Consider the following 19,593-nt stretch of genomic DNA (forward strand, 5'->3'; position numbering starts at 1 on the left):
CTTTAAATTTTTCAAAATTCCTTTATCCTGGTAAATCAGAGAGCCCAAAGACAGTGGAAAACAGAATAAAACACACGAATCTCTGTTGAACTATCCAACAGAACCATTTAAAAATAATTTAAATTATTAAGAGAGTGAGATCTGATGGCATCCCACCACCTCATTATCTGTTGGAACCCACACTCTTGTCAGGCCCTAAAAATGGATTTGTCGTTCTAGTCCAACAGATTGCCAAAAGGGCAGAAGAGATATTAGAAATATTTAACAACTGGTGTGGCACAGCCACCAGCACTCAGAACAGATGCCCACAAGATGCCAGCTGGCAGCAGTGCTGGGGGCCCCTGCACTGAATCATGGGAGGCCGAGAGTTCTGGAGAGAGGGGATGAGGTAGCCAGGAGAACAGGGGGCTTAGTACAGAAGCAAGCCGACATTTTAACAAACGGTCGTAGGTACTGGGATGTTGTAGCTGGACATGAGCTCCACAGAGGAGATTAGAGGACAGAAGAACATCCAGCGGTATACCCAGCAGAGCAGAAAAGTGACCCAGAGTCCAACAGCCAAGATCCTAAGGAGAGAACACAGGGGTCCCTCATCCCCCACCGGCATCTGCTCCTGCTCTTTCCAACAGTTAGGGACACCCCCCTAGTCCATGGCAGAGGCACGGCGGGGTGTCAGGAGACCCACCTGCTAGTTCTCACTTCTCCCTATGTGACATTAGGCAGATATTTTGATTTGGGCCTCCATATCCCCATTTTTTAAATGGAGACCTTAGACAAAGGTTTTTTAAGGACCCTTTCATCTCTAGGTAGGAATTCTTATCCTGTTTTCATAATCTGGTATTTCCCAATGAATTCTACACACAAGAGTATTCAATGTAATGTTTAATGACAACAATATCTTTGAGACAGCTCCTAGCTCATAAAAAAGTGCTCTGTAAATATCTCAAAAAGTGATTGAGAATTTTTTATTTTTCATTTCTTCAGGATTTAAAAAAAATTTGTTTCCATATTCTATCCCAAACTTATCCACATGTAAGTAACTCTGAAGGCTTGTTTTTGATAACTAGATGAGGAAAACAACTCTAATAGCCACTACTGTTTACTGAGCACCCACTTGCATGACACATTGGCTTAAGCACTTTCTACGTATTGTCTTATTTAATTCCCATGACAACTATATGAGGAACATATTATTATTCCTATTTTATGAGAATGCAGAGGCCGAAAGCAGTTAAATGACTTATCCAAAATCAGATGTAAGAGCACAGTGTGTGTTACTAAAGTCACATCCTTAGTTACTCTGCTAGAGAGCCTCATGCATGCCAAGGTTCCCACTATTTACTGGAGAAATGTGAAAAACAAAAATAATTGTGAATTCTTCCACTAAGTTCAATTTTTTTTCCATTTATTTACTAATTTAGAGATACCTACCTACTTTGGGTGCCCAAAAGTCCTTTCTTTTATGAAATGATGGTGATATTAGATAGTAGGTGGGTGGATTGGCTTTTGATTTTTGGCAACATAAGAAGATGGCAAGTCTCAATATTTTGAAATGTTACTGGTTCATGAAATTGCAGTATCTGGGATCCATTGTCACAGTATGAACATTTATTGTGCAGGTACTCCGTTCATTGCCAAGATTAAAAGCTTCTGAAGGATGGTATACCTGTCTTTTGTACAATTTATTGATGATGATTTGTTGATAAGGAGACTCATATTATCTCTTCACAACCTGAATAGACTATAGAGGAGAAAGGAGATTCCTCTGGCCACTGTAGAAGTTTGTCAGTCCTTCCATTTATGACAAAGACATGGAGGAAAGAAGTTAAACTAAGAGCAGTGGGAAAAAGTAACAGTAAGCTGAGTTCCTGCTAAACAAAAAAAGAGAACCTCTCCAGAAAGAAAAGCAATAAATAAACCACAGAGCCAGTATTTGCAGATTTTATACTAAGGATAGCAATAATAGTAACAGCAACAATCCTTTAAGAGCATCTTTACTTGCCCAAATACAGAAAAACCACTGTCAAATTTAAAGTTCTCCCCAAAAAGAGTATTGTAATTTCAATAGGATGTTAGAATTTAATCTCAAATTTATTTTGGAAATTAAAAAGTATTTGTGAAGACTTTTTAATAACTCAGTCTTTATGCAATTGATCAAGTAGTTAAACCAAAAAGAAGGCTCTTATCTACGCATATCTTGCCACTCCTACACAAACTCCTTACTTATTCACACAAATTTTGAAGACTTTTCTGTATTGGCTGAAATGTATAAATTTGATGTGCTCCCCAAAGTAACATAGCTATGGACTCTGCATCAAATTAACTTCAGTTAATAATGAATTATATTAATAATTATGATCATATAGATTTGCATGACAATAGACACCATTTTAATTCAACTTCCAACACCCAGACGTTATAACTAGACTAAAAGAAAGAAAAAAAAAGGTGTTTGGACTATTGGATAAACAGAGTTGCCAAACTTGCTATATGTTTTTAAATTCACTTACTTTTATTTATACAACTCATAACTGTCTTTTTTTCCTCCTTTAGAAATACAAATCACTTTTGCAAAGAAATGCAAGCATGAAATTAAACCATAAATTGGGCAAAGTTGAAGCCAACTTGCCCAGAGAATTTGAACGGAAGCTGGCCTTGAGCCAGGACGCAGAAGGCAGACACTACTGTCTCCACCCACATGGAAATGAGGCAACTATGCTTACACTGTCATCATTTGAAACATTAGGGGAAACTCATGAAACAGTGCACTTGCCTAGAGATAGCCGGCATTTCAGACAACTGACTATGCAAAGCCAAATGTATTTGTCTCTCCATCTAACAAAATGTATTTATTTATTGAAATTCAGCTTTAATCACTTGGAAGTGACAATATGAGATTCAGAAAATTGTTTATCAACTTCATATTCTAGAGCCTTCCATAGCCCCTCTCAAAAATGCAATATTTTATTTGCTTTGTCCCAATTCTATGAAAATCTAAAGGGTGACAAGTATGCCTTATGCCTAAGAATTTCTTATTCTTTGATTCTGAACAATGCCCAGAAGAGAATGCTCCTGGAACAATCAGCCTTGCTCTAATCACAAAGCCAGGACACATCCTCTCCACCAAAGATTTCAATATAGTAATCCCAAGTTTGACAAGTACTGTATGACTATAGCATCTTAAAATTACAAAAGGAGAAATGGAAAATTCCTTATATTCAAAATATTGGGTTGTCAGAAAAGTCATGATGGATTTTTTCTGTTTTTCGTGGCAAAAATGCGTCATGAGGGGCCGGCCGAGTGGCGCATTGGTTAAGACCTGGCTTGGGATGCCAGAGGGCCCCGGTTCGGATCCCACATGAGGGCCAGTGACACTGCCCTCTACAGCTAAGATGCTGAACAACAGCTCAACCTGGAGCTGGGCTGCCGTGGGTCACTGGTGATGGTGTAGGCTGCAGCCCCTGTGGCAGTAGGTTGCCATGGGCTACCGTGTGTAGCCAGCAGCCAGCGTGAGCGGCCAGCAGCCGCAGTGAGCGGCCGTCTAGAAGCCGGCAACGGATCTGCCTCGCCTGGGAAGAGCACAATGATGGTGCTAACTTGGGCCAGTGAAGCAACGTCCTCCACAACTAGACTGAAGAACAAAATGACAGCAACTTGTCTGTTCCCCTTCCCCCAATTCCCCAATAAAAATCTTAAAAAAAAAAATGAAGAAAGAAGAAAATTAAATATTAAAAAAAATGCGTCATGACTTTTTCGACAACCCAATAATTCAGGGATACACACAAAAAATTGGCGAAGCCCATTTCAATGAGGAAAGACGGGGAGACAAATGACGACTACTTTTCGTCTGTCAGAGAACAAGCAGTCATCTTTCCCATTGCATTTCTTCTTCACTAACCTCCTAAAGTATGTCACGTTGCTCTGCTGATAGTTTTGTGAATTAGGCTGAGCTTGTACTGGTAGCTTAGCCACTGCTCTGGGGTGGCTTGGTGCTGAGTCAACTTAGCCAAACCAGAAGTGTGTTTCCCAGAGCTCTAGTCCCTGTATGGTTCTGCATGGCCACGAGAGACATTCTGTGTGAAATCCAGAAGGCAGAAGTGAAAAAGTCATCTTTTTATTCTTTGAAAGTTGTTGTTTACCTCCGTGGCATACCAGGATTGCTCCCACTCTCACCTGGTATCCTCCTTCAGCGTCTCTGAGACCTGGGCCAGGTGTGTGTGCAGCTCCATAGGAATAGGTGCCAGCTTCTCCTGCAGGTCACCCACTGCATCGAGGTGGGACATGGTAAGAGACAGAAGTGGGTTCAGTCTGTCTTCCTAGGTCTCAATTTGGCCTTATGCCTTCTAGCTTCTCCTTGCTCTCCTCTACCACCAGCCTTCCTTCTCATCTGCTGATCTGACAGACTTCTAGTAACTTCAGGCTCAACACTAGATGCAGAATCAACAGCCTGCATAGATGGCTCTGCCAGCTTCTACATTCATGTAAGTTCTACGCCTTATAATAGATCCTTTATATGCTTGTAGCTATTCTGCTTCTCGGGTAAAACTCTGACTGCTGCAAGCTTCTATGTACACCATCTTGTTGCCCTCGCAATTTTTTTTTTAAAGATTTTTATTGGGGATTTGGGGGAAGGGGAACATAGAAGTTGCTCTGCCTAGTTGTGGAGGACGTTGCTTCACTGGCCCAAGTTGGCACCATCATTGTGCTCTTCCTGGGCAAGGCAGATCAGTCGCCAGCTTCTGGACGGCCACTCACAGCGGCTGCTGGCCGCTCACGCTGGCTGCTGGCTACACATAGTAGCCCATGGCAACCCACCTGCTGTCGGCCAGCGACTCACGGCAGCCCAGCTCCAGGTTGAGCTGTTGTTCAGCATCTTAGCTGTAGAGGGCAGTGTCACTGGCCCTCATATGTGGGATCCGAACTGGGGCCCTCTGGCGTCCCAAGCCAGCTCTTAACCAATGTGCCACTCGGCCGGCCCCTGCCCTAGCATTTTGAACAGTACGATAGCTTCAAAGTCATAATATCCACCGTCTTTGGAAGAAGGAGCAGAAGACAGGTATTGGTGGGAGAAGAAAAGGGAGAGATGATTAGAAAGGTAAAAGCTAGTGTAGGAAGCTTCCAGAAGCTCATCAATGCTAAAAATGCTTGTGCCAGTTATCTATTTATTGCTTCTCACTGCCACGTCCCCCTTTCTATGCCCTGCATTGTGATACTGAAGCTGAACCCTTTAACGGGTTCTCCTTTATCAATAGGGATTACTGGGGGGGACACCGGAGGAAGAAAGGAATTCTCCGGGCTCTGCTGTGCTTGCCCCTGTGTGTTCTTGTAATGGATGGAAGCCAGTAGCACAAGACATCCAGCGGTGCTTGCCCCCAATAAGTTTCAGTGGCACTATTGGGGCACTTCTCAGGGGGTTTCACTGCCACTGCAGCAGGCAGCTTCCCAGTGAATTCCTCTGGCACTTCGACCAACATCTTCTTAGTGATGCTCAGTGAGTCTTGCTGATTCCCCAGTGGATGGCATCCTGGTAAGCTGAGCTGACTGACACTCCAGAGCTCTGGTTTCCTGCTCACAAGCCCTGACCTGCAGCATGTCATGGAACTACTCTGTCACCAGTGGGCCCCAGCCACTCCCTTTCAATGGGGTCGTCTAAAACCTTGGGCACTCTGCCTCAGCTTTAGAGGGAGTGGCTGCGCGTTACACGTGCTACTCTATAGTCATTAGAGTTTTCTTTACTCCTTAGTAGGTAATCCCCTGCTACCAATTAATATTTTTTTAATGTTAAACTTGCCCTGTGTGAATTATTGTGTGGTCTCTGTCTCCAAACCGGACACTGATAAAATGCCTTTTGCTCTTAGAAGCTATTTAAAAACAAACCAGAACTTAATTTTAGGATTTGTTTTAGAAGGGACATAAATTATTGTTAATGTGAGTATATAAGTGAAGGCATTGCCCAAGTGTGCAGTTGAGCGCGGCTATTTGCTTTCTTTGGCCACCTCGACAGGGTATTTATCAAACTGGGCTCCATGGACCCATGAGCAGACCCTGCATCAGCTATTGCTATGAAACAAACCACGCTAAGCACAATGGTTAAAACGACGGTCATTTATTATTTCTCACATTTGACAAGAGGACTCCAACGTCACCCGACAAATGGTGAAAATACAGGAAAGGGAATTGTGGCTCAAAATACATTTTCCCACAGGTCCGAGGACATTATCAAGGGTCTGCAAAGCTTAAATAATATTTTAAATTTTCAATTCAGTGACAAAATAAATAACATAATCACTGTCACAGGACTTCAATGCCTGCAATTGCATTTATGGTTTTATTCTCACCAAGGAACCACCTTAAGTGAGCATGTACAACTTTCTTTGTTTTGTGGAGTTATAGCTTTTTAAAAAACTTATTTGTGTATTCCAATGAATATCTACCATCATTGGTTATGTGTCTGTCATAAGCTTTTATAGACATATGTACAGAAAAGTGTGCAAACTGTAAGTGTATAGTTCATGAATTTTAGTGAACACTCCTGCCTGAGCTGGGTGCTTGACATTTAAGGGAGTGTTTCTCAAAGTGGCCTCTGCAGAGGCCATCTCAGGCAGTTACATCAGTTCCAAAGCTTCACAATAATACACAGAGAGAACCTGGCTGTGGGAAGCCCAGAGGATGAGCTGGCCTCTGACTGGAAGATGGGAGAATGGAATGAAATTCAAGAGGTTACTAGAGAGGCTAAGAACCAAGGAGACACACAGAGGTAGAAAACAGCCAACTCCTACAGTTTTCAACAATAGGTTTGCTTCAGAAAACTGGTGGGCCGTGAATCCTGAACCTGTCAGAGCAAGCCACTAACTTTTGATCAATGTGTTTTGATCAATGTCAATTTTGATCAAAATAAATTTGATCAATTGATTCTTTCTATAACCCATAATGCCCTGGCATGTTTGTCTTGAAAAAGGCTGTGCTGATATAGCACAGGGGAAAGTAAAACTTGCTGCAAATTATTTGTAATAACATAGCCTAAGTATGGGCCCAGGCTCAAGAAAGATGACATGTTTACTGATTGGTGCTTGCCTCATCTCCTGAGCATGCAGGGAGTCAAGATTAGAACAGTTAATGGTTCCATTCAAACTGAGCAAGGATGTCTTTGAAGGGTGACCAAGGGACAAACAGTGCAATAACTATGGGTGCTTTTACAGATTATAAGAGACACAGTCATGCCCTAGTAGTGATTTTGTGTGTATGTGTGTGTTTTTAGTACATTTTAAATTTTATAGTAGTTTCAGATTTACAGAAAAGTGGCAAAGACAGGACAGAGAATTCTCATATACTGTACACCCAGTTTCCCCTATTATTAATATCTTTATTATTATGGTTTAGTTGTCACAATTAATGAATCACTATTGATACATTATTATTATTATTATTATTTTAAGATTTTATTTGACAATTGGAGGAGGGGAACAGCACTGGGGAATCAGGGGAAGGGGAACAGACAAGTTGCTGTCCTTTTGTTCTTCAGTCTAGATGTGGAGGACGTGGCTTCACTGGCCCATGTTGGCACCATCATTGCACTCTTCCCAGCCAAGGCAGATCAGTCGCTGGCCTCTGGACAGCCGCTCACTGCGGCTCTTGGCAGCTCACACCGGCCGCCGGCCACTCACGCTGGCCACCAGCTACACACGGTAGCCCATGGCAGCCCACTGTAGCCCCACTATAGCCTACACCGTCGCTGGCGACTCATGGCATTCCAGCTCCAGGTTGAGCTGTTGTTCACCATCTTAGCTGTAGACGGCAGTGTCACTGGCCCTCATGTGTGGGATCTGAACTGAGGCCCTGCTGCTCAGAGCTGGAGTCCCAAGCCAGCTCCCAACTAACGTGCCACTAGGCCGGTCCACTATTGATATGTTATTAACGAAAGTCCATAATTTAGTCATTAGCTTGTACCTAATGTCCCACTGATTGTATGTACCACATTACATTTAGTTGTCATGTTTTCTGAAGCTGTGACAGTTTCTCTTTCTCAGACTTTCCTTGCTTTTGCTGTCCTTGACAGTTTCAAGGAGTACTGGCTAGCTATTTTGTAGAATGTTCTTTAATTGGTACTTGTCTGATAATTATATTTTAATTATTGCTGGCATACATAGGACTGTTAGTTCCTTCAAATACGTCACCAAAAAAGTCAGAATTAGATAATGTGCCTCAAACACAAGAAGTCTGAAAACCACTGGTCTACATCAAAACTGACTGTAAATATACATAAGGGAAGTTGTCAAGATGCTTGTGCCACCGTTCCAACTGCTGTGTCAAGAAGCAAGGTAGATTTCTTGACTTTTCCCACAGTGATTGGACAGCAACCTCAATTTAGAAACTGTCTGCATGTCACCCAAAGTAGCACAGGCCATCATCCATCCACCCTCATTCCTCAGAGCTAATGTAAAAGGGAAGACAACAGCTTTCCTGTCATAGGTCATCATGGTAATGATTCATCCCAAGGTAAAAGGAAAGGCTCAACTAAGCAAATGGAATGCCAAGTTGTGACATAGTTTTCAACAGAACATAGTTTAGAAGTACAAACAGAAACAGTAATTAATCTGTAATGTCTGGTACCCTAGAAGTATTCTAGTTGTGGAAAATCCATTGTAGATAGTCTAGAAATTTAACCTGTACAAGTGACAGACCAAAAACACTATTTAAGAGTCTACTCTGCTCTTAATAATGAGTAAAGTCACCAATCATAGGTGTTTGGAACACTTAGCATTATTGGCAATGTTGGAAAGGGTACAATGCCATTAAGTGCAATAAAAAAAGACAATACCTGATATGTCCCCTGGAGCTCAAAATTAAAATATTTGCATTGGCATATACACAGGCTTATTAAAGGTGTGTTCTGTGAACCAGAAAGTACTCACTGTGTTGGCCAGTTCTAGATAGCTTCCTCCTACAGCACTGCCAAAATGTGGGGACGGTGCGAGCAGTTTGTGGAGAGCAGCAGCCTGCTGATGCAAAGCGCTTCCACCATACTCAAGAAGCTTCTGTAGGGCCGGCTGACTCTGCAAGTCCGGGCTCTGGAGGTCCCTGGCACCTGAGTCGTATTCCCAGCTCTCCCTGGCCGCTGATAAGGCACCTAGGAGAGGCAGAGAAAAGAAAAAGACGTTTCCTTCATTAGCCTGTGGGTGGCCGATAGGCAACGATTTGGAACCTCCTAATGCTTCCATGTGCCAGCGTGTCAGAACACATGTGGCGCCCAGGCTGCATGCTAAGCACTTTCCCTTTCAAATTGACACATGGGGAGCCTGGAGATAAAAGCAGTTTTAGGCAAAGCATTTAGAAATAACTATCCAATGAATATGTGCCCCCCCCAAACAGAAATGTTTAGCAAAAAAGCACTGGAGAGCCAAGGAAAGGGAATCCAGGTCGGAGCCACATCTGTCTGCGACTTACGGAGGGCTGCTGTAGGGTTAGCCTTCTTACTGTAATCCTTTTTCCCAGCTGAGGGAGAAGGAAGCAAGTGAAAAGATAGAAACTGAAGATATGGCACTTTATCATAATTTTCTGTTGTCTATGTACGCTTACCTGGAAGAAGCTGCAATAAGCTAGATCGTATCTGTCCGTTAGGTGTAGCCATGCTCTGAGCATGTAGCTCCGAGCGATAGAATGTGAATAGACATAATAAACATCACTTCAGGGCCTGGCTCATAACCCCTCCAGTGTGTGACTCTCCATGCTTTTGGCCTTCAGGCCTCATTCAGATGGGCATGGCAGCCTGGGAAGTCACGTGGTACAGACATGAAGCCACAAGATGGAAGATACCAGGATCCCGGAATTAGCTCCTGCAAGCAGGGCTGTCTGCTGTCCCAGCTACCCTGTTTTGACTTGATATGATTGGGAAAGGGGAACTTCTTTTGTGTTTGATTTACTGGATATTCTTGGTTCACCGGTGAGAGCATTACCTCGTATTACCTTAAATATTATCGCAGATTGCAACCTAATAAAAGATACTAGTAATTATAACACAATGGGACAATACGATGAAAAAGTAGACCTAGAGGAGGGGTAGCTGACTTAGCCCCCTGCAGAGGGTTGGGGAATGTTCAGGGAAAGCTTACTGGAGGACAAAGCCTGATACTCCAGTTCTCACTTCTGCTAAAAAAAAAAAAAAAAAAAAAAAATTGGGTTTTGGGTAAGGCCCACTTTCTTGTGTTGCTCACTACTGAATGGAAGTCCCTCGTGGGTGCAGCTAGTTAATGGGGCCTGGATCACATGCCTCTCAGCTGCAAGGGAGGCTGGGAAATTTGTTTCCTGGATGCTACTTTGGGGAAGTGGGGTATGTAAGGGGAGACCTTTCCTAAACAGGAAGGGTAGTCAAAAGGCCTGGCCAGCCGGAAAACATGACAAAGGTTTACACACAGGCACCATGCTAGGTATTGTGAATAGGTATAGCAGTGAATAAATTGTAGTCCCTGCCCATGGAGGTTTCATTTTGGTGGCCTTTAATACACGACTTTTCATGACAAAAAAGGGACTCATTAAAATGATTCCATTTGTACTATGAAATGAGAACATATACAGATTACAATTTACTTGAGCATAATTTCATATAGCCAACGACACATTAGTAGGTTCTGGTATGAATTTCTAGTCTCACCTTACTGGGTATTGGTGAATTTAATCAAGGTGATTACAAGAACGGTCTTTATCTGGGACCCGAATTTCAGAAGGTTTCCCTCTCCACTTCATGTTCTGCTGCTCTTTAGTCGGTCTAACCGAACAGTCTTTCTGTACAGTGCTGTATAGCTGGGGTGACACGTCCTTGGATCTGTCACTCTGTTCGCAATCGCTCTAAGTTTAATATTAAACTCTACCAACCATGCTGCAAGGGCGCTTTTGCTTTCCTTCAACACAGACGGCCGAGTGCCCCTCCGCCCTCCCCTGCTCCTCTGGATGACCTCTGTCGGCTGCCTCGCCGCCTCATGGTCTCTGTCCTGGCCCCGGCAGTAATTGGAAAGAAGACTAGCTGAGGTCAGAGTTGAGAAGTGGGTTGACTCGCAGGTGGCCTTAATCTTATCTAAGACAAATAGGCACAGGGTGGGGCCCTGGCCTGTTATGTTTCACCACAGCACCCCCAGTACCTCGCACATGGCCTGTGACGTATCAGGCAACAGACATACATGGACTGAATGGACTGCTGAATTATCCAGCGTGGTAGTACATAGGGTGTCTCTTATTCACCCGGAAAAAGCAATGTGGTGGTTAATTTTTAAAATCAAGATAAATTATACACTTAACACTTTTTCTTTATGCAAACAGGGAGACTCATTTTCAAATAATAAAACACAACAGTTCTTGGATAGATGGCCCAAGGAAGTTTCCTTTGAATTTATTATGCTATATTAACAAACCCAAACCCAGTTTCTGGCAGAGTCATATAATCAGGTGAGCCAAGCTCCATGTTAATTAGCCAGATCAAAAGGCTCTCAAACTATTACCTAACAATTTTGGCTGTAGTGATGCTTAGAAACTCAGATCTTTTGCTAAGAAGCCAAGTCAATCCTATTAGCATCTATATAAATGAACTCCAAAACGGGAAGTGCATTTTTTTTTAATATAGTGGACTATTCCCATTACTCTCTTTTAATCTGTCTTCATATCAGATCTTTCTGGATAAAAACCAACATTCCTAAGGCAAAAATTAGTCATTTAATTGGGATGATCTCACTGAGAAGAATGTCAAAAAAGTAGGTCTGCTAATCATCTTCCTTTTGCTCTTTGAACCTGATGTCTCTAGGTTCACACTCAGCCTCTTGCCAGCCTCTTCACTGCCTTACTCACCTCAGAAAGAAAAAAAAGCAAAAAAAGGGAAAAAAAAGCCTGTTGACTTTAGGGAGATGGCAGTGCTTTCTTTTGCGTAACATGGACACCATTACAGTTCTATTGTCTCCCATGCTCACTGGCTCTTTGGTATTTCTTCTCAGATAGAAACTAATCTCATCATGAGGGCCATATCATCATGACTTCATCTGGCTCTAATTAACTCCTAAGTGCCCCTTCTCCAAATACCATCACATTGGGGTTTAGCACTGCAACACGAGTTTAGAGGGGACACACACATTCCATCTATAACAACCACAGAGCAGTAGGGAAACTGTACGGCATCCTTTAAATACCAAAGGCCAAAGCACTGCTTGCGTCTAGAGGTCTCTGCACCCACAGAATTAGAGGAAGCCATCATCTCTCCTACTATAATCCTACAGGGTGCTCTGAAGTAAGGGGGTAAGGTGGAGTCTTTTTTTTAAAACTGGAATATTTAGTGTTTAAGTAACAGAGCAGATTCTAAATGTTGCATTTATCAGAAAAGTACAGGAAACAAGTGGCATTTTGACATGTTCATAAAATGCATCACTGGGAAAACCCTGCTCTCAGAGAGAATGCTGAACAGAAAATCTGCCAAACACTGAGATCCTTGCTCTGCTGGGTACTTGGCAGCTGCTTGCTAGTGTTTTAATCCCATCTTCAAAGTGCCACCCAGGTTTAGTTCCGAGGCTTACAATTACTGTGTTTATTCACCTAAGGCACTAGGCCACCTTCCCAGGGGGCCAAGCCCCCTGTGAGAAAAGGCAAGCCAAAGAATTTATAACACCGAAACTTCACCTTTAAGGTAGTAACAACAATCATGATACCTAATATCTACTCAAAGCCACCAGGGAGCTGGCACTGTTCTAAGCATCTTACATATATTATTGAGTCCTACCCACAGCCTATGAACGACTAAATCATTTTTTCTAGTTTTAGAAGAGGACGTTTTCTCTTTTTCAGCTTAATTTTATAGACATGGCTCACATGCACAGAATTCTGGTAAACAGCTGGCCTTTTATTGCCAGTTAGATTGCTTAGGGTCAAATCAAGAGGTCATCATGACCAGCTATGTGACCTCAAGCAAGTTATTTAATCTCAGCTTTAGTTTTCTCATCTTTAAAATGGGGACAATAATAGGTACTTCCTATAGGTGTTGTGAGAATTAAGTAAGATTAAAATATGTAGAACATATTAGACAATGGCTGGCATATGATAAACTGATCACCAAATGCTAGCAATTATCTGGTCACACCTCATAGTTATGTGGAGTCCATTTTGGACAACTTAATAGAGAACAAATATATGGGGGAAATGTATGCTCTCTCCCAGCTTTTGAAAGTTACCTGCTAAAATGACTAATTCCTAAAAAAACAAACCTCTTTTACCTAGCCAGTGGCTAAAATTTCACGAATAGTTTATACTTAATATTCACCTTATTGTAAAGACAATGAAAATAGCCAATTAGGTCAGGGCCAAAGTTATGTTTCTCTGAGTATGACTATTCCATTAATAAGTCAAAGTTTTTGGTTACTGGGCTTGATGGGCTTTGCTTCCCTACTCTACTTGGCCAACTCTTATCTCCAGAGGACAACAGGCCTTCCCCAAATGTGGGGCCAGGACCGTGAGGACCTCGGCACAGTCTAGTAGCAGCCGCAGCTGCTTAAAAGCAGAGCAAATACAATTTACTCATCAGATCTGTGCTCTGGCCACCCTAACCACCATTCTGTTTTCTACCGCCAGCTCTTTGTTTTCTAGCCTTCATTTGAATGCTGGGGCATCTCATCACATCACAGGTGGATGCTAATGTAGAGCGAGTACTTAGGGGATCCTGAGACTTGTAGCTTATGATAGTGTCTCTATTTAGGGGTCATCAATCTTTCATTTATGTGAATTGTTAAGATAACATTGCCTATTTTATCACCCTCAGTGGCAAGAGAGAAAATACTCCTTTCAAAACACCAGAGCAGCTACCTTTCTGAATTGAGAGCTACCACACCGATAAAAAGAAGCATGGGAGAATTTTAACAAATTGGCTGCCAGGTATCAGTCAGCCTTCCCTGTCACAGCACTAGTTCTAGATAATACTGACATCAACAGAAGCAGCAGTAAATCGTTGAGTCCCAAACAGAATCACCATATGAGACTTTAGTCATTTATTAATGTCAATGCTTGGTACAAAATTCAGGAGCTTACCTCCCATGAGGACCTCTAGCTTCTTCCAGCACAAATTACATTGCAAACGTAGGCCAACTGTTGTTTTTCTTTTTTTTAATATTCATCTTTTTTTTTTTTTAAGATTTTTATTGGGGAATTGGGGGATGGGAACAGCACTGGGGAATTAGGGGGAGGGGAACAGACAAGTTGCTGTCCTTTTGTTCTTCAATCTAGTTGTGGAGGATGTTGCTTCACTGGCCCAAGTTGGCACCATCACTGCGCTCTTCCCGGGCAAGACAGATCAGTTGCCGGCCTCTGGATGGCCGCTCACCACAGCTGCTGGCCGCTCACGCTGGCTGCTGGCTACACACGGCAGCCCGTGGCAACCCACTGCAGCCTACGCCATCACCGGCGACTCATGGGCAGCCCAGCTCCAGGTTGAGCTGTTGTTCAGCATCTTAGCTGTGGAGGGCAGTGTCATTGGCCCTCATATGTGGGATCTGAACTGGAGCCCTCTGGCGTCCCACGCCAGCTCTCAACCAATGCGCCACTCGGCCGGCCCTAGGCCAACTGTTTTGAAGTCTGGGTCTGTGGTCACATGGAAAATTGGGTGGGGAAGGAGAGATAAATACAGCCTACCTACACCTTCTCCTGGGAAAAAACAAAAAACAAAACCAATTCAAAGGACACGTCCCACTAAGGGGAGGCAAATATTACCTCCCAAGTGACAGAAGTCATTTCTTTGGCCTTTGGCTATTTTCAGGAAGGAAGCGTATTAGTGTCCTATTTTGAATACATGTCGCATGTATCCTATCTAAGGACAATGCACTGAATTTAATGAAACATTAGGAGTACAGTGGAAGATGTATTTTGAAATGCAAGACTGTTGATAGGTGACAAGAAAGAAATGAAGAAACACATTTTTCTTACTGAAGTGTGTTTATCAACATCATCATCATTTGTGGACATTCATTAGTATCCCATTCTGTACAAGTTCTACAGTCCTTGATGTTTTTAAGCACAGGCTTGAGAGCACTTAATGGAAGATAGTTTAGAGACAACCAAAGGGACAGCCAGAATAAATAGCCTTCAAAATCCTTCTCCAGCTTGAACTTCTATTGTTCTATTCACCAAATTTAATATAAAAGGCACAGTGTCTGCCCTTCGGCAGTTAATAATATAGTTATAAAAGCACAGCTGAGGCAAGCATCTTTAACTTAAAAAATAATTAAACATACTCTCTGGCAGCTTATTCTCCTGGCTTGTCTAAACTATATAATGAAGGAGATAAGCAAGAGGGTTGACTCAGGGCTGAAGAATTCAAAGGACAGTTAAGGGAAAATGTTAAAATGTAGAGGCATTACAGCAAAGATGGGTTGAGTTTAACTTGAAATTGAGGCTGGCTTGGGGTTAAGGGGCTAATGTCCATGGTCCACAAGTTTAAGATTAAAAAAAAAAAAAAAAAGATTTGTCTCTCTTGGTTAGAAAGGCAGAGACTATATTTTGGATCAATTTATATTTTTCTTACAAGGCATATTAATGGGCCATGTATTCAGTAAGCCCTTGGTAGTCACTGATTTTTAAGTACCGTAAATGGCAGACTGAATGGGGATAATGTTAATCTGGGCCTGTGCTCTGTGATGAAAAGCATCATACACATCCTTTGGTTGGCATGCCCATAGGGATTGTCGTATTTCTTGGCTGAAAATTAGCCTAATCAAAATTGAAAATGCCAGGTGGAAAAAATACATAAACAAGATACAAAAAATGGTTCTGATTCCAGCTTTTTGGCAAAAAATATAATTGTTATCCTTTATTCCTGAAAAGTTGGTATTTTTCATTTAAGTTTTTAAATGTGGTGAATTATATTAATTTTTTAATGTTAAACCAAGCTTACATTCAAGAGAAAACCCCAACATAGTTGAAATATGTGATGCCTTGTTTATAATTATATTAGTGATTTGGGTTTGCTGGCGTTTTGTTTAGGATTTTTGTATCTCTGTTGAAAAGTAAAACTGGCCTACAATTTTTCTTTCTTACACTATCCTTTTCATGTTTTTTTTTTTTTAAGATTTTATTGGGGAATTGGGGGAGGGGAACAGCGTTGGGGAATCGGGGGAGGGGAACAGCGTTGGGGAATCGGGAAGGGATACAGATAAGTTGCTGTCCTTCTGTTCTTCAGTCTAGTTGTGGAGGACGTCGCTTCACTGGCCCATGTTGGTATTATCATTGGGCTCTTCCAGGGTGAGGCAGTCACTCACCGGCCATTGGACGGTTGCTCACGGTGGCTCACGGCAGCTCACGCCAGCTACCGGCCAACCCCACTGCAGCCTACGCCATTGCTGGTGACTCATGGCAGCCCAGCTCCAGGTAGAGCTGTTGTTCACCATCTTAACTGTAGAGGGCAGTGTCACTGGCCCATGTGGGATATGAACTGGAGGCCCTGCTGCTCAGAGCTCGTGCTCCCAAGCCAACTCTTAACCAACGAGCCACTCGGCTGGCCCTCCTTTTTTCTTTTAAATTTTTAAATACATTGGCAGAAAGCTCTTCATAATATTTTCTTTTTTTTTTTTTCATGTCTGCAGCACCTAGCACCTGTAGGGATGTCTCCTTTCCAGTCCTGATATTGGTTCTAACAAACACTGATTTGGCCACTTGGCCTGCTAACAACAGTGTACACTTGGCTGAATGACACAATCTTGCCTCAGTTGCTCCATGTGCAAATCAGAGGTCCCTGGATGCCCTACTCCCGCTACATACATGCCATACCTACATAGCATCTGATCTTGAGCCAGCGCAGTGTGTACCCAACGCACATACTCAGATACTGTTAACCAACAGCTCCCAGGAGCTTAGTGTTGCTAATACAGGACTGAGATAGTTTGTGATCTTCTTTTCACCCAAACCTCAACCTGGAGAGCCTTCTTGGACTCCTGGGTTGATTGGGTTGCCTGCTCAGCAGTAAAACTTTTCCCACTCAGCAATCAACCCTTGCTTTCTAACAGTCTTTTTTTTTTCTTTTTTAAAGCAATTCTTTTTTTTTAAACTTTATTGAGGAACAGTGTGTTTTTCCAGAACCCATCAGCTTCAAGTCAAAGTCAAGTCACTGTTTTCAATCTAGTTGTGGAGGGCACAGCTCACTGGCCCATGTGGGAATTGAACTGGCAACCCTGATGTTATGAGCACCGCACTCTACCCCACTGAGCCAACCAGCCAACCTCTAATAATATGTTTTTCTTTAACAATTATTTGTGCATTCTCTTTTTTTCACTTCAGCATTCTTGCCAGGAAGTTATCAATTTCATAAATCTTTTTTAAGAACCATCTTTATTATAGTATTTGTTGTGCCTCATATTTTCTATTTCATTAATTTTTATTCTCATCTCCATTATACTTTCTTCTACTTTGTGTTTATTTTGCTGTTCTCTTTCTAAATTCTTGGGATGGATACTCAACTCAGCTCTTTTTTCTCTAATTTTCTAATATATGCATAGAAAGCTATCAAATTTCCTCTAAGTCCTACATTTCAATTGATATTTTCATAATCTTTTAATTGAAATTATTTTTGAATGTTTATAAATTCATCTTAGATTCATAGGCTTTTTCAAAGTATGTTCCTTAATTTCCTATCATATGGGGCTTGGCAGTGTTATAGATTTATAGGTTCATTGCATTGCATTCAGAACATATGGTCTGTGTTATTTCAATCCTTTTAAATTTGTTGAAACTTGTTTTATGGCCTGCACATGATCAACTTTTACAAATGTTCTTCATACACTTGAAAATAAAGTATATCTTGCAGTTGTTGGGTGGAGTGGGCTTTATATGTCCATTGTGTGAAACTTATTGAGTTGTTCAAATCTTATGTATGTATGTATTTACTTACTTTATGTGCTTGTTCTGGTAATTAATGAGAAATACGCTAATGTCTTTCATAATAATTGTGGATTGGTATATTTCTCTTGTAGGTGTCAATTTTTACTTTATGTATTTTAAGGTTTTTTTTTACTGGGTACATACAAATGTAAAATTGTTATATCTTTCTGGTGAATTTAATCCTTCACCTTTTAAAATAAGCCTACTTCTAATAGTGCTTTTGCAGTATAATAAAAAACATATATTGGTTTTTGCTCCCTGCTCCTGGCACAGAGCTCCTAAAATCCTTGGAATTTCCTGAATGATAAGAGTATCTTTTGTATACTAATGAGATGGCTCAAGGAGGAAGGTGGTGGAGAGTGGGGGGCACACAGGGGTAGGAGGGAGGCTGGAGATTCAATCATCAATGGCCAATGATTTAATCAATCATGTCTACATAATAAACCTTGATAAAAATCCCCTTAACAATGGGGTTTAGGAGTTTCCAAGTTGGTGAACACATCCTTATGCTGCATCCCAGCCCCATAGGGACAGACATTCCTGTGGGATCCTTTTGACCTTGCACTATATACCTCTTCATCTATATTCTTTATAATAAACTATAATAATTATTATAACACTTTCTTGAGTTTTGTGAGTCATATTAGGAATTATTAAACCTTAGAGGGGCATTGTGGGAACCATGAATTTGTAGTTGGCTGTGAAGAAGTACGGGTTGCCTGGGAACCTCACTTGTGGCTGGTGTCTGAAATGGGTGTAGTCTTGTGGGAGTGACCCCTTAACTTACGGGTTCTGTGCTAATTCTGATTAGTTAGTGTTAGAGTTGAATTGAATTGTAGGACACCTGCTTGGTGTCAGGGAATCGGAGAATTGGTACTGGAATGATGCATTTGGTGTCAGGAAAAACAAAACAAAACACATGTAGCTTTTGAACAGTTTGTTTTCTATTAATTATAGTTTCTCCAGATTTCTTTTGGTGAGGAAAGCTTAACATATATTTTTCCATTATTTTACTTTCAATGTTTTCATTGGTTTTTGATATATTCCTTATAAACAGCTTATAAGCAGATTTTTATAATTCATTTTACCAACTGCCATTTAATTGTAGAATTTAATCTATTTACATTCAATTGAATTACTCATGCAAAGAATCTCTTTCGTTTCATTTTATTCTTCCTATATATCTACTTGTTCTAGATTTCTTTCTATTCGCTTGCCTTTTTGAAAATTTTTCTCATTTCACTTTTTAAATCTTTAGGTTTGAGAGTTAAATGCTCTCTATTTTAGTGATTCTTCTCAAAATTACTTGCATCCTTAATTTATCTAAATCTAAAGTTTATCAATACTTTTACTTATGTCTGGAAAAAATAAAGACCTTAGAAAACTTGAAACCTATTCATGCCACTCCTGACTTATATGCTACTAGTGTTTTATATTTAATTTCCCTTATAACTCCAAGACTAAGTATTATTGCTTTAATACAGTTTAAGTTTACCCACATATTTACCACTTCCTTTATTCTTCTTTCTCTCTTGCAACTCAGAACTTTTATCTGAAGACACTCTAGTTTGCTTGAAATATAAACTTTACAATTGCTCTTAATGAAAGTCTCCTCTAGGTTTATTATGTTTGTCTTTAAAAATGTCTTTATTTCACCCTGGGTCTTGAAAGATACTTTTGCTGCTTATGGTGTATGAGATTGTCAGT

The 19,593-nt window shown here is 41.3% G+C and overlaps 1 protein-coding gene across 3 annotated transcripts in view; it reads right to left on the reverse strand.

Moving 5' to 3' along the window:
• The window catches only part of MCC (MCC regulator of Wnt signaling pathway), a 429,609-nt gene that overhangs the window by 308,782 nt on the left and 101,234 nt on the right, over window positions 1-19,593 (reverse strand). For all 3 annotated transcript variants that reach the window (XM_019659132.1, XM_019659130.1, XM_019659131.1), the window contains one exon: window positions 8,913-9,127. In XM_019659132.1, coding sequence (XP_019514677.1) covers window positions 8,913-9,127 — 215 coding nt within the window. The remainder of the gene's footprint in view (window positions 1-8,912; window positions 9,128-19,593) is intronic.

Source organism: Hipposideros armiger, unplaced genomic scaffold, assembly GCF_001890085.2.
Source record: "Hipposideros armiger isolate ML-2016 unplaced genomic scaffold, ASM189008v1 scaffold_296, whole genome shotgun sequence".
Lineage (NCBI taxonomy): Eukaryota > Metazoa > Chordata > Mammalia > Chiroptera > Hipposideridae > Hipposideros > Hipposideros armiger.